The sequence below is a fragment of the Poecilia latipinna genome, unplaced genomic scaffold (assembly GCF_001443285.1).
Source record: "Poecilia latipinna isolate Pla-1442-1.1 unplaced genomic scaffold, P_latipinna-1.0 Scaffold166, whole genome shotgun sequence".
Classification (NCBI taxonomy): Eukaryota; Metazoa; Chordata; class Actinopteri; order Cyprinodontiformes; family Poeciliidae; genus Poecilia; species Poecilia latipinna.
In genome coordinates this window covers 314069-329796 of record NW_015112782.1, presented here as the reverse complement: position 1 = coordinate 329796, position 15728 = coordinate 314069, and the positions used below count along the sequence as shown (strand labels likewise).

General features: G+C 40.0%; 1 protein-coding gene across 3 annotated transcripts in view; it reads right to left on the bottom strand.

Annotated features, from left to right (window-relative positions):
- Positions 1-15728, bottom strand: part of pvrl2l (PVR cell adhesion molecule related 2 like) — a 325881-nt gene that overhangs the window by 141418 nt on the left and 168735 nt on the right. For all 3 annotated transcript variants that reach the window (XM_015029895.1, XM_015029896.1, XM_015029897.1), the window contains exons 5-6: positions 15493-15610; positions 15244-15392 (exon numbers count right to left, since the gene is read on the bottom strand). In XM_015029895.1, the coding sequence (XP_014885381.1) occupies positions 15244-15392; positions 15493-15610 (267 nt within the window). The remainder of the gene's footprint in view (positions 1-15243; positions 15393-15492; positions 15611-15728) is intronic.

The following is a 15728-nucleotide window of genomic DNA, read 5'->3' as shown; positions in this document are numbered from 1 at the left end:
TATTTGTGCCACCTGCTGCTTCCAGGAATTTTTGATACGTTTCCCAAGTTATGGTCGAGGAATTTTGACCCACTCTTCTTTGCAGAACTGTTTTATTTCACTCATATTCAAGATATTTGGAGCATCTTGATTGAATCCAAGTTTGAACTTTGACTAAGCCGTTCTAAAACCTTCACCAGAGCTGGAGTTTATGAAGTGTTTCTGGTGGTAAACCAGCTGTACTTGAGCTTAAAGTGGAGTGAGATATTGTTCTTTAGAATTTTCTTCGAAACAGCAAAATTCACGTCTCCCAATAATAACAAGTCTTCTGGGTCTGGAAGAAGCAGATCGAGACCAACAGACCATCAAAACTGATTTCTCTTTGAAAAGGTGCGTTAGCTTTAGCCCAGGTACGGGACACACCTTGATTTTAGTCTCATCAGTCTATAGAAAATGTTCAACGTCTTTGGGATGCAGGATGATTCTTTTTCCTTACATTAGCAGTTGTCTGATTGAAACCATTTTTATTCATTTCATTTCGCTGATGCTCACTGAACGTGTGAGGCCTGCTGAGCTGCAGATATCCTGTTTTTTTCTGACCTTCTGTAGATGTAGTTAAACTCTTGGAGTAGTTTTGGTAGGGCTTCCAGTGGGAAGTTTCACCACTGATTCACATTTTCTCCATTTAAACCTTTCCATGCTGACAGGTGTCAGTAATCTAGTTTAGTCTCCTCCATATATGGACTGGTGGGTTCAGATAGCTCCTCCTGCTTAATAAATCAGGTTAATACTGCTACTCTGGTGATTTTTCCTTTAGTATATTTTTTTTTTACATGTGGGAAAAAAACAAAAAAAGAAAGAAATTTGGAAGGTAGGCATACACTTTCACATGTCTCTATGCTAATAAACACAGTTCACCAGGGGAAGTTTATTGGGGCTTTCTGATGCCGACTGGAAGGAGATCACAGAGAAATGAGAAATGTGACCGAGCTGACACCACAGATTGATGTTCAGTGAATATTTCTCTGTGCTTCCAGGCTTTTCTCCTTCTGGGGATCAGGACCATTGTGTCTCTGCATGCACCATGTCTGCTTATTTGTTTCTGTGCAAAAATCTGTTTGTCTCTTCCCTTCACCTGACGTGTCTCGAAGTGGGATGTGGTTAAATGAAGAAAGAACAACAGTGGCCCAGGGTCTTTAACATTGAAATAGAATGCAGCAGCAGCAGAAGCACAGAGGTAATCATGAACTGCTCCCTTGCCAAGCTTTAGCTACAGGTACCAACATCTGACCCTGCAATTTAACTGAGGAACTAGCTTGTGCTTGAGTCCAATGTCAAAACGCTCATACAACAGAAATCTGCACATAAATGCAGAACCACAGTGTGTTTGTTGCATGCAAATTGCATCACATATGCATCTGTACCACATAAACCCATATATTTGTAAGTGCAGTGGCTCTATAGGACATTTCTAATGTGCAGTATACAATCTTTTCTATATGCTTCTAGTGAACTACGACATGTAATTCTGCCTGAAGCACGGCAGCAGAGGACGTTTGGCCTTGGCTAGAAGAAAAACAGTGGAGAAAAAGGAGAGAAATGAAGAAATGGAAGGCATCCCAGGGGATACGAGAACAGTACATCATGGGCATATAAGCGTGTTCTCGTTTATGCATCTGAGGGTCACCCACATGCCGCCTCACCCTGATTGAAACCAGCGGTGCCGTGGCTTGGCTCGGCTCTATCAGTGAGCTCATGTTTCCTTTGTAGTTGATGAATAAACAGAAAAAAGAAAAATCTTGAAATCTTGGTGTTTGAACTGCACAGCCTCCAAATGTGAAATATTTAAACCGCAGAGCACAGAGAGGCAGGTATGTGTCTTTAAAATATTAATACCATATACCAATCATGCAACTCTTTCCAACCAGGGCCAGCTGGGTGTGAACGTTAAGAAAACATGCACAGAGTCCAAAATCAAAAGGCAAGATTGTTTAAAACAAGCATCAAGTGCAGCACAGATCTATTTGAGCAGTTTCTGTAGAAACAGCAGTGGAATCCAAACTATAAGGCTCCCAGAGGATTTCAATGCCCACAAACATAACATCAATATCAAACTGGCAGCTTCAAAACTGGCCGGCAACCTCATGTAGAAATCGATTTCATTGATCAGAAAAATAAACAAAACTCAACAAATTTTCAGTGTAACAAGTGAAATGTGTTAAACAGAAAAGTTTTATTTATGGCCTGTACAGCAAAGACACAGGACTAAAATCTAACATGCTGGAATCAGTGAAGTTAAGTTTAAGAGCCCAAACTCCTTAGAAACATATGATACAGCTGCCAAATATCAGAAAATACAGTTTAAAATGTGACATTTACTCAGTGAAAATGGGACAAGTTAGGAATATATTGCTTTTTTATATTGGATGACATATCCAAAGCTCCATGTTTGGAGAAGAAAAGCCTTTATGTAATATGATAGGATGCCCAGTTTGTTAAATCAAAGGTAAACTTTAAAATCAAGATGTTCTCTGTTGATTTTGATGTAAACCTCAAAGCATCTATACTTTTATTGGAAATGTGGGAATAGATCTTACATATAGAGAAAGTGTTGATCAATCTTTACACTCACACCAATTCTCAGCTCATCTTTCAAAGATTTTCTGGCTAATGTTAAAAACAACCAGTTGAATCCCCATCAGGAAGAATCAAAATGTCACCATTGTTCAGTTTATGACCCTTTATTCCAAATTTCACGTTACAGCTTTGTCTGACCCACCTTCACTTGTTCTTTGCCGTCTCCATGGGAGACAATTTCACTGTGGAGAATCTGTCAAAGTAAATGCTATATTACATTCAGAATCATGAGCTAATGAATCAAAAAGGAATTCATGGAATTTATGTTGACAGGAGACACAAAGCGTCGGATGTGCAGGATCATCAGGTTTCTATAGTAACTAACAATGGAGAACCACAGGATTCATTTTTAAAAGGAATTACGCGCTCTGCTTGTGTCATTTCTAGTTTATTTTGTTTGAATTAAAACAAAACCACAAGTTGCATTTCAGAGGTTTCTGCACATTTGCTTTCAAGAAGTCTATATTCAAATTTCTAGATTTTATTCTTCAGTTGTTTTACAGTCTGCTGTGTTTTTGTGACCTACCATCTTTACATTCAGTTTAAAGTTGACCTGTGATCTTGGTTTTGTAGCCCTTTTCACACTGATGGTCATAAAGGACTTTGTTTTTAGAAGATGTTGAGTTAGAGATGTCCCATTTAAAGAACAACATCTGCAGCTCAGCTCAGGTAATAATCAGGCCTGGATTTCTCCTTCAAGCTCAACTTTCCAACTTAGTTAATTCAGGCTAGATAGTTTTCCTTTCTTACAGAAACAATCTTCCTTTGAGGTTATGGTTGTTCCTCATTTTATTTGAACACCTGACTTGTTTTAACAGAAGACTTTTAAGTTGCTGCTCTACATGTCAATGTTATATTTTTACCCTGCTTAGTAATTTGTTCCATTTGCTTTGATGGATTCAGCAAAGCAGAGCACAGAAGCTGATTCCTCAACAATACACATCCTGTCTTCCAGTGCAGAAAGCAGAAATGCCAATAGCAATTTTAAAAAAAGGGATGATACGTCTTGTCTGTATCTGCAACTTAAGAAAGAAACTCTTCTCATCTCACCACAATGCATTCAGTGTTTTGTGAAGAGAACCACTTCTGGCTGCTGGAATGTGACACCAGCGCCTGGCTCTCTTCCCAGGAAATAATCAACCAAGCAAAGGGACACTTTAGAAACAATTCCACTTTATCCTGTGAAACCAGAACTCTTCAAAACTCCTTTATTTCCATGTTTTGGACACATTTTTTAAGTTCCATAAAATGGATGACTCCTTCCTGTTAATTATGCTAATTTGTTTCCATTACATTTTTCCAAACATGCAGACTTTATGCTCTGAAAATGGTGCAAAGACTTTTTTTGATGCGTCTTAAGCAACTATTGAACTAAATCTAACAAGATTTCATATTTGAGACTTATAGCCTCAAACTTTGTCTTTAATTTTTCTTTTACTTCATGGATAGTTAATTCTGAAGTTAAATTTTCACATTTACTTGGAAACTTGTGATATTTTTCTGAATCTCAAACATTAAAATAAAATAAAACAAATAAAAAAATATATTTCATGTAAAGTTCTGCTTCATCAAAAAAGGATAAAAAATTACCATTTCACAAATTGGTTTTTATATATTTTGTTAGTTTTATATAAAACTATTTTAAAATAATAATTATTCTCATTTTCATTTAAAGTAAACACTGACAACAATTAAATCACACTAATTGCTCCCACACCGGAGACTCGTGGCAGCATCACTTTGGAGTAATTAGTCTTCAAACAAATGTAATTTGATAACTTTAAAAGAAAAAAAAATGGGAAAAATAAATCAGCTTCCTCATATTTCACTTTGTCTTTTTAAATGTGTTACTTTGTATGAAAAATAGATACAAATCCAAAAATCTAAAGTATGCAACAATTAAATTAATTATGTTTTGACTAAATATGCTTTAATAAATTTTACATTTTATGGAATAAAATTTTAAAAAATAGATGCAGAAGTGTAGATTTTGCAGTCATGAGAAGCAATTTTAATGAAGTCTTCTGTATCAAATCAGCATGAGATGATTTTCATTTCTAAGGTATAAAAAGGTTTTAAAAAGTTATACAAACATATATGGGTGTCACCCAATGTGTTTTCTTTTGTGAATAGTGGATGTACAGTGGGATTAGGAATGTGAAAATCACTGTTTCCAACTGCAATAGAGCAGAGGAGACATTTCTTGCCATCAAGGACGTTTTGTTTGTCAGATTTAAGTACAAACTGATCATCTAATGACATTTCAATACTCTCAGGTCATCCAAGCTGATTTTCTCAAAAAAAAAAAAAAAAAAAAAAAAAATCATCAGAAAAAATAATGCCTTCAGTTTTACTTTCAGTTTCAAGCGCTTGGCATGCAGAAACAGGTGAATCTTCTCGATCGCAGACAGAGTGTTTGCATAGTGCTGCATTAGACTGAATAGTGGTATTACTGGGTATGTGCTCCATGTTTGAATAACATGCAGAAGCTGTGGTCCTTGTGAGAAGTAGACATGCTGTGCACAGCATGTCTACTTCTCACAAGGACCACATTTAGACATGTTCACAAAAAAACTGTAATAGCTTAACTTTAGATTATAATGAACATTTTTACTACATTAATTTGTGTTTCCAGTTTTAAACAAAAGTATTAACAAAACATGCATACATTTTTTGTCACTTATTTTTATATTGTTACCTGTTCCAACTTCAGATCAATAACTGATTAAACTGTATTAATCTTCCTCTCATCCTGTAAAGAGTCACACTGGCTGCTGCTGGTGTTTCTGGTGATGAACTGACCCTACAGTCGTTCTGCTATGAGAGCGAGAGAAAGAGACTGAAGTTACTCCTGTTCTCCACCTGCTGACCTCCTAAAACTCAAATCTCCCCATGTGGACCACTTCATGCCCCTTTCCGATGTGGGTTTCTGTATTCCCCTCATGTCTGTGGGTGCGATAAGCTGCAGCCTGGAGGCTCTCGCCTCAGCTCTTATCTCCCTAACAGATGTTCCCCCTGTGTGGCCACAGCACCAACGGTCACATGGAGGAGGCCAGCAGCCGACAACTCCATGTGATTCCTGAACAGTCAGATGTTCTCGTTTCTGCATAAATGGAGCTTCTGAGTCAGAAGTTCTATTTTTTTAAGACAAAACAAAGGTTTTCCAGCCATGCATTCCTGCAAAAAGACCCTCAGAAGATGAAGAAACTATTAAGGAATTTATAGTTAGCTCCAAAATTACTCATTATCTTTAAATATTACCGACATTTGCTTTGTGCAGTGAGTTGCAAAAACTATTTTGCCATCGCTTCCAGACGCTGTTGCCTTCAAACTTTAGCAATTTCCTGATAAATTTCATTATTTAAACAGAAAACATGTCAAATAAAACTAAACTGATATTTCCCACTATTTTAAGTGACTCTCCAGCCATCCTCTGAATACTAACCACAGTAATCAGCAGCGTGGTTACTTTGCTTAATTTTTTAAGTGCAGCAGAGAGAAAAACAGTTAAGCCCAAAATTATTCATCAATTTAAATTAGGGCTGCTCAATATTATGAAAATATTTCAATGCAACATTGTTCCAGGAAATTTCGATGATTAATCAACATTTTTACAGCTCTTTTTTTTTCATCATTACACAGATTAAAATGATTTACAATCATTTTAATCCTATTAAAAATGAAGTTAGACCCCAACTGCTCCTCTCTGTTCTGCTCTAACCCGTCAGCTGTGAGGTCAGACTCTTTTAATGAGTTGCTTTTTATCGATTATGTCAGAGCTTCTTCCCTTTGTGAATGCATTGCAGTTATCGTTGACGTCATCTCACTTCTGGCAGGAGACATTTTGCCCAGTTTCTGTGAAAATATAACATGAGAATGTATTCCTGCAGCTTAAAATGACACCCAACATCCTAATTTAACCAGAGCCGTTAAAAATAATGGCACTTCCAGGTGATTTTGTATATTAATAACCACAAACAAACACTTCATGCTGTTCAGCAGCAACTTTCAGCACAGTTTGCTCTGAAAATTTGATGGAAAAAGAAAATTAATAGAAATCTGTGAACTCCAACAGGCCGAGCACAGACAGCGATAGGAAAAAAGAAACAGCTGGATCTTCTAGACTGTGATAAAGGCTTAGAATAAATAAATAACATAATAGGTCTGAAGGGGAGATCCCCACAGAGACAGAAATTAGGTAAACAAAGCTTTCTCTAATTAATTCATATTTCTCTTTTGTGAAACAGATTAAGTTTGAGCATGAATATTCCACAGGATAAACTAAACATTGCAGGATGTAAAGGCGACGATCCGCAGGCGGCCATGTTGCTACAGTTTTATGATCAGGGACCCACACAAGAGGAAACTGAATCAGCTTAATCATGACCTAAAGATTAGATGAGAAGTCTAAACAGGCCGTTTTACTGTCTGTTACCATAGCAACGGTAAAGCAGGAAGCCACAGAGAGCTGCAGCCTTAATTAGCTGAGCTTCTGTCTCAGTTTTACATGTGAAGGAATCCAGAGTTCAGAGACAGTTTAGGATTCATTTCTAGATAATTAGTCAGGTAATTACAATGATTTAAAAATCACAGTCATCATCCCAGCATAATTGTCATAATTTTCTTCATTCCATATGTGAAGAAAGCAATGGAGATATTATATTTACCTTCGTCATGACTGAAACTTGATTATCATTTTTCTAAATTTCTATAGGTTTTTATGGAATATCAGTTCAATATCAACTATAAAATCAATACGTTGCAAAACGTACCTCTATCAATTGAAGTAACTGCACAAAAGTTAAAACCAGTATCATTCAATCCCTGCAGGATTTGATTATAAATTTTGTGGTGCTACTTTAGAAATATTTTGTGATATTTTTTCCTCATTACACAGCAAAATGTGAATTTTAATCTTAATTGTGAACCCAATTGTGCAAAATCAAACATCTCAGAGTCTGCTGCCACACTGGAGATTAGAATTACAAACACCAATTCAGCCAAAGTTTAGAAATCAGGAAACATTTCTCCAAATGAAGCGACCAAAAGTAGGAAAAACTCTGAATTCCCTCAGCATGAAAAAAGGCTCTGATGCGCTAATTTCCTCAACTGGGAATCACAAAAAAAACTTGGCTGATCATTATTCTGTTTCCCTTTTGTAAAAATGCATGTTATTTACACAAAAACTATAACTGAGTTTTACATGGAATGTTGAAACTAGATTAAATATATTCATGCTCCATATGTTAGTGGTGAGATTAACTTGCGTCGCCTGCATCACGCGTAGCAGAGATACAGTGTCCGACATTGAAACAAGAAATCAATGTCCAGGATCAACAAGGAAAAAAGTCGGACACAGAAGTTGAGAGTCTGTGATGAACAATCTGGTGCCAAGCAGCTCAAATGAAGCAGATGAACATCAACTTTCATTGGACGCTGAATGAAGATGATTCTCTCGGCATAAGTGCTGATCCCACAAAGTGTGAAGACAATCAGGCTCCTGAGTAAATCAGGACCTAATCTGGCACAACAACGTCTCAGCAAACAAAGAGGGAGACCAGCAAGCACTGTTCTTCTGAAGGAGGTTGACATGAGCCTCCTCCCAGCAGCTTTCTCAGAGCTTTCTACAGAACAGGTTGACTCTGCTCAGTTTGTCTCTGTGGTTTCTCAGTTGCAGAATGTCAGACAAAAAGGCCCAGCAGAGAAAAGTTAAAGTTGTTGAGAAGATCATTGGAGTTTCCATCCTTTCTGTCCAAGATATCTTCCAAAACCGCTGCAGGAGCCCAGCAGTGAACACCACCATCAAGGACGCTCAGCCGCTTCGTAAATTCTTCAAAATGCTGCCATCAGGCAAACGATACCCACAGTGTAAGAGGCAGAACCTTCGGAGTGAATTACAGCTTCCTCCCACTTGCTGCTAGGTGTCTGTGGCAGTGTTTTACAGCTAGTTTTTATTATTCATCACCACCCGAACTAATTTACTCATTTATCGTAGCGATACATCTGGAATCTGAGTGTTTATTGATGGCCGCTACAGGGCATGCATGTAAACCGCCTTTATATTTCCTTTGATGACCTTGAAGAAACACTCTTGCGTTTTGCGACTGAACACATGGCACATAGATAATAAAGCTTGGTTAATATTTTACTGTATTTCACATGATGGGCAAACACAATTCACATGTGAATAAGGTTATTCATGCGATAAGTCACTAAGAAACACGCAGCGCCATCCTCCTCCTACCACTTCCTGTCGCCTTCTCAGCCAGTAGAAACATCTGTTTGTTGATCACGACTCGTGTGATGCATAAAAAAAGAGTTTCTATTGCAGCTTTGCAACCCACAATAATTTCAACCACTTCATTGTGGCACAAAAACTTTTTTTATTTTCAAAACCGTTCTGTTTCAATTGAGCAAATTTACTTTCTTATTTCCAATTTGGGCAATTATATGATAAAGGAAACACAGCTAGTGACTTGATTTTATTCGTGTAAAATAAATACTCCCTTCTCTTTTCCTCCTCTCCATGGCTGGTGTTTGATTTGGCCGGTGCTGAGGTTAGCTGTGGCTTTGTGGCACAGAGTCGGAGCCAGAATTTCCTCCCCATGGCTACATCATCTGATTATTTCATGGACAGTTCTGCATGGCTCAGCTTATGTGTTTGTGTGTGTGTATGCATGTGTGTGCATGTTCGGGTGTGAAGCACAGCGTGTCTGTGTGTCTTCAAAGTGAGTACGTGTCTTTCCTGTGGACATGTATCTCAGTTGCTGCAGGCGATCCAGGAAATGCTTTTCCACTCGTCCGTCTCGATGGGGCTGTGCGTTTGAGTGTGTATAAGGGGGTGAATGCATGTGTGCGGCAACACAGCCGCCAGCCCCATGCCAGCTGGACTCCCCCATAAAAGGCTTTTCTTGTGCAGGGGAGGGGTGGAGGGGGTGGAGTGACGGCCAGAGAGGTGGAGGACAGAGAGGGTCGCAGCCTCCTGCCAGCTCACTCTTACGAACTCGACCAGAAGTCATCACGGTTTTTAGAGAAACCCTTCGTCCACTCTCCTCCTGCTGCTCCCTGCGTTTGAACCTCTCCATCACCCCCTCCACCCGCCCCCACCCCCCACACAAACACTCGCCTTTATCTCGGTTTTCAGCTCCTCTGCAATCACCGTCTTCATCCCGCTGCCCACCACCACTCCCTCCTGTCCTCCACTCCAATCGTTTTATTTTATTTTCCCCTGCCAACAACCTCTTCCACTCTTATGTGCACGCTGCCCTGGGCAGATCCAGCTGGCGCCGTGGAAACCAAGCGAGCCATGCATAGCTGGCACGATGCAGACGTTGACGGATGGGGTTTGGGTGCGGGGCGGAGGTGGGGGGTTTTTGTGCATAACAAGAGGTAGGAGGGTACATTTCACTCCTGTCAGCAAAAACACTAAAATTTCTTGTTGCATTACAGAGGCACTTACTCCTGAGAGCTCAGTATAGATGAGAGAGATGGACAATATGGAGGTGAGTGAGTCATTTTATTAGGGTTCTGAAAATGCCTCCCAGTGCCATCAAACCCCTCCTTCAGACCCACTTCTGCTTCCACAACCACTTTCCATCCTTCTTCCTCATCAGCCCCGTCTTACTGTGCTGCCCTGTGGTCTGATGGGGGTTTGTGTGTGTGTGTGTGGGGGGGGGGCAGACGGCATGAGGCTTCCAGCAAGCATGTAACAGAACAGAGAGGAACCGCTAACGGATCGCAGCAGCGTCCGCTACAGATCAACTTTTATTTAAAAAAATGTTTTTATATATTTGTTAAAAGTGTGACCCTGTTGTAGCAGCATGGTGTGAAAACATCAATCTCCTCCCTGAGCTGTTCAAGACAATAATTTAGGAAAACTGACCTTACACTAGCAAAGTGTTTTCTCCTGTTCCGTCATTGGCTAAACACGAGGTTTGATAATGTTTCTAAGATTTTTAAAAGTGAATTCTTATCTAAACTTTTTACACATTTTAGTTGAGTGATTTCATAAACAACTTCGTTTATCTTGTGCTAAAAAGATGCTTCAGTCAAGGAATAGTTTAAAAAAATCAAAAAGCTTTTCAGGATGCCAGCTCCAAAACAAAAACCCACATAAAGTCACTTCCTGTTGCGACATTCAGCAGCTTTTAGGCGGCTAAAGCAACATTTTACTCATTTGCAGCTTCAACAGCAGCAGATAACCACTCTGACCTTTAAAGCAGCCGACTGTGTTTGTCCAAGGGTCAATGGTAATGATTTTCTCCCTCATCCGAAGCGTGTCTTCTGTTGAGGTAATTGGCTCGATACATTCATGGTGCCCGACCTCGGAAAAAAAGCACCATTCTCAAAACAACGTTGTGTCTCAGAAGTTGAAGCAGGAGAAAGGATGTGAGGTAAAAAGGTTCAACAATTTCTGCTAGTGGTCACTCAGTGCCAGAAATAAGATAGGACACACTTATGATTTCATTCTCAGAGCCTTAATGATATCTTCAATCCATCTGACTCTCATGGTTTAAGTCGTGTCCTTTCAGTTTTAATAGGGGTTGGTACTCTCTTTCCTGGCAGGAACAGAATCATCTCAATTAGCTTGTCTTATTAATTGACATGAAGGAGGCTAACAAAGAGGTTCTGGTTTCCATTTAGGTGTGATTAGTTGGAGGAAAGAGAGAGTATTTGGAAAGTTCAGATACAGAAGATGAAGAGCAGGTTTAACACCCAAAAAGGAGATTTGGGACAATTCCTGCAAAGAGGGTCTAACTGCGACCGTAAAGCCTAATCCAGTGAAAACTGCTTGGGATTGAATAAAAGTCGGACGAATTCGGCCCAACTGTCTGATGGCAACAAGTCATCGCTGCATCCTCAGGGTGTCCAGGACATTTTGGGTTATTTGGGATGAGAGTTTTATTCCAAATGAGACTTTGATGTAACTTTTCAGTCCTTTAACTTTCTGTTTTATTTTGCAACTGATGTAGCAAATCTGACTCTACATCAGGAGTGACCAAACTGATCACTTGTGGGATCAAAAAGGTAGTTGTGGGTCGGAAAAATGATATTATTTTTAACATTTATAAATATTTTTTACCCGTTTGGCAAGAAACTAAATGCACAAATGAATAAATAGTGTAATTTCTACAAAAAAATTAAACATTGCAGATTTCCCCTTAAAATGTCTTGCTTTATTTAGCCACATCAGCTTCTGAGTAAAAGTGTTTCATAATCTGAGGAACCTGAGAGAAAATGAGTTTGTGCTTCTTTCCAACTGAGGCGGTTTTTTAGTTCTCGGTGAAAATTTCACACCAGTTTTTATTAAAAAGTAGATCTGCATCGACTTCCTGCACACTAAACGACTCCTGGGGCCATTAAAGAAATCCCAAACTGTACGTCAGACCCCTCTGCTCTATATAATAGGGTCATAATTGGATTAATTCTGAACAGAACTGGAATGTATAGAAATAAATTTGGTTTGGGCACATCAGAATTTGTTGTTATTGTACTGAATTGGACTGCAAAGATCATCATTTACCTCTTTCAGTTTCCAGAACAGGAACCTCAACAGCCAGGGCGAGCTCGACTGTTATTTTCTTCTTTTTCATAACAGGCGAGTCATTTTTTCCATAAAACTCATGAAAAACCCAGATATTCCACTATTCATTTTTCTGCTTCTATAGAAGATTGACAGCAATACCGAATGTTCTGCATCTGAATGCATCACATCAGATATAAAGTGGTTGCTGTGATTGTACTAAGCTAGCAGATGAATCTGGTGATGGTTGCTAAGAAAAGAAAAAGTGACTGGTTGTTACGTCAACAAAATACATATAAAATAGAGAAAATACCAAAGTGCTGCTTCACTGCTCCAGCGTTTCTCTGTGGTGTTTAACTGAGCATAGAAGGAAACAAATAGAAGTTGTCCAAGAAAGCCGACATGAAGGACTGAAGTGTGTGTCACCAACAAGATGCTTCCTTTGAGCATTTAGTGGCTGAACTGAATGAGTCACTCAGCCTTGTGCTGCTGATCCTTTGGAAAGGTGAAATAAATGATGCGTTCTCACTGTGACTCACTACCAGTGGCAGACCGGCCATCTGGAGTGCTGGGACTTCTCCTGAGCCAATGCAACAAAATGATGAATATGAATCAGAATGGTGGGTCGACCCACGATAACCATGAAGATCATCACTGCAGCTGGAATTCAGCAGCTCAGCCGAAACGAGGAACGTTAACGAACCAGAAACAAGTTTCTGGATGGTTATGTAAACTAATTACATTCATATCAATCTGGTAAATATAAGAACAGCTCAATAAATCAGCACCACAAGTAGCAGTGGAGCTATTATTGGTGATGGTTTTTTTAAGTGAAAATATACAAAACTAGGAAAAAAAATAAACAAACCAAAATCAAACACTTAAGTGAACGAATCCTGGGTCAGAAAATATCGATACTTGCAGATTATTCAAATCTGGATATCAGGATCAACTCAAAAGCAAAACCAGGAGACCAGAAAATCCAAGAGAAAATAACAACAGTATCAACATTTATGCACCAAATAAATTCCTAACCTTCAGTCTGATTCTGACCGTTGATGCATTTACAGACTGACTAAAACGGGAAAATTCAGAGCCATGATTGGTGCTTCAACACTAATGCCATAAGACTAACCAGGTCTGTTTACTTGTACATGAACACAATATCTACAAGTGTTGTGCATCTTTCAGCTGCTAAATAAACATTTAATGTTCGCTCATATTACACAGCAGCAATCAAAGGTCTTCACAGCCTCTAAGCTACTTTAATGAGCTGCTGTGATTCATTATTTCATCTCATTACATGCAATTAAAAGCTACTGTGCAGTTGTCTAGAAGGATGTCAGAGCTTGATTAATAACAGGTTTATTAATTATTCAGTAGTTATTAAAAAATGCTAGTTGTTTTTGCGAAGTGGGACCAGATGTTTTATTTTTCACTTTCTGTTTAAACTTTTAAAATAAGATGACAGTGAAGAGTTTTCCCCAAACGTGAAGCGAGCCGTCAGTCAGCTGTGCATTACATCCGAACAAGGAGGATAAATTAATCACTTTTATCCACAATGTCTAATGTTACTGCATAATCACAGCACAGAAAGGCAGTTTACTAGTTAGTGAGCAGAAGAAAATCTTTTCAGAAGCGCCTGCATACCAGAAACATGCCACAGCGTTGACTTCAGCACAAATCTAGTTATTCTTACTCCAACAGTTCCTTTTATCATCTTCACTCACACAAAGTGTTGGGTCAGCCCACCGCCTCTGGTACTCACCTTCTTTAACAGAGTTCAGTTTACACCATCTACTTACTGTAACAGAAGCCATGAAACAGACGACACATTCAGCACAGAGGAGGATGAATCAAAGCTCGGCCTTGATCTCAGATACAAAAAGATGAAAACTGTTTCTGCAAGGCCCTAAAAGTGTTGGGCGAGCCTGTGTATGGACTGAGCGGGGGTTTTACATGTGTCTGAAAGGGATTTTGTTGAGATGTGCTGGAAGAAGAAAGCATTGACTTGGTGATACTCTGAGTCGGCCACAATGCTGTGCTTCCAGCGAGAACAGGAGCAGCTAAGCCACTTCCGAACCTCCCACACACCCTGCACACCGCCCGGCTGAAAGGGAGCTTTGTTTTCTGCAAAAGAACAATTCAAATCTGCGGCTCAGATTTCCCACGGATTTTCTAAATGTAGATTCCTCGCTGTCATTTGGTTAAAGAGAATATGTTAGTTTTAATCATGTCTTGTTGTGAAGCTCAATATAGTGATAATCCATCTAATTCCTCTGACAAAGAAAAGGATTTTCACCAATAGAGAAGCTGTTGAGTGCAACACTGAAAGCAAATCGAGGAGAAATCAACACAACTTCTGACACCTTCATCATGGAGAGTTTCAGTTTGTGGACGTGTTTGATCAGTTTGTGAAAGAAAGTCCCAACCAAGACAGCAACGGTCAAACCCAAGAGCAAAACCAACCCTGATCCAGAAACGTCATGAGACAGGAAAGGAAAAAGGAGATAAGAACTTCAGGAAAGTGTTAGTAAATGTATTTGTTGCTGATGGAAGGTGGGAAAAGGGTAAGAAATAAAAGCAAACCTCTGCAAACTGGCTCACACCAACTTCAACCCTTTGGAAAAATTTAGAAATCCCAAAACAATCCCAACACCGGAGCGTCCACAGCAGGGCCAAGGCAGTGCGATAACGGCCTCCTTCACAGTTAATCACCTCCAGCTGAGTGCTGGGTGCACAGACTCAACTTCAGCACATAGATTTCATTTTAAAAGTTACAAGTATTGGCCCTTATCGTGCAATTTGGCCCTACTGTGGGGAAATAGCCAATCAAAAGCCTCCGCCGGCCCCTGCTGACAGCGAGCAGCAAACAGATCAGAACCCCCACAGCGATCAGATCAGCTCTGATCCCAGCATGTGAGAGCTTCCAAAAATGAAATCTGCATGCATGTGTGCAGGTGTGTGTGAGTGGTGGGGGAGGGTGGAGGACATGTTGAGCCTTCAAACATTTTTCTGCATCAAGTTGCGCTGCAGAAACGGCGGTTGTGGGGTTTGGTGTTAACGGCGTCTTTGTGTGTTTGGGAGGTTTTGTTCGGACTCACCGATGACGAACGTGGTGAGCGTTTTCCTGCTGGCGCCGTGCTTGTTCTTGACCTCGCAGGTGAAGGTGGTGTTGACGGCGTCGTCCACCTTCCTCACCGTCAGCTTGTTTTGCTCCACCACCACCGTGTCCGGCAGCGAGCCCGAAGCCCTGGGGACGACCAAACAGGAAGACAGGACGGGGTTAATATGAGGACAGGGCCACCCGTCGTCCATCTGCTGAACTTTACAGGTTAATCTGTGCTGCTCACGTTGTCCAGGTGATGGTGGTGGGCTCTGGGTTGGCCGTGGCATGGCAGAACAGAACCGCGTCAGAGCGACCAACGTACCAGTTGTGGTCGTAACCGTCGATGGTGACGGTGGGAGGGTCTGGAAGTGAAAGCTGTGCTTAATTACAATAACTAAACGGATCATTTTTGACACCTTTCACAGTGCAGTCCTGTTCATTGTTCTACAGACTGATGCGGTTTAACTTTTTAAACTTTGG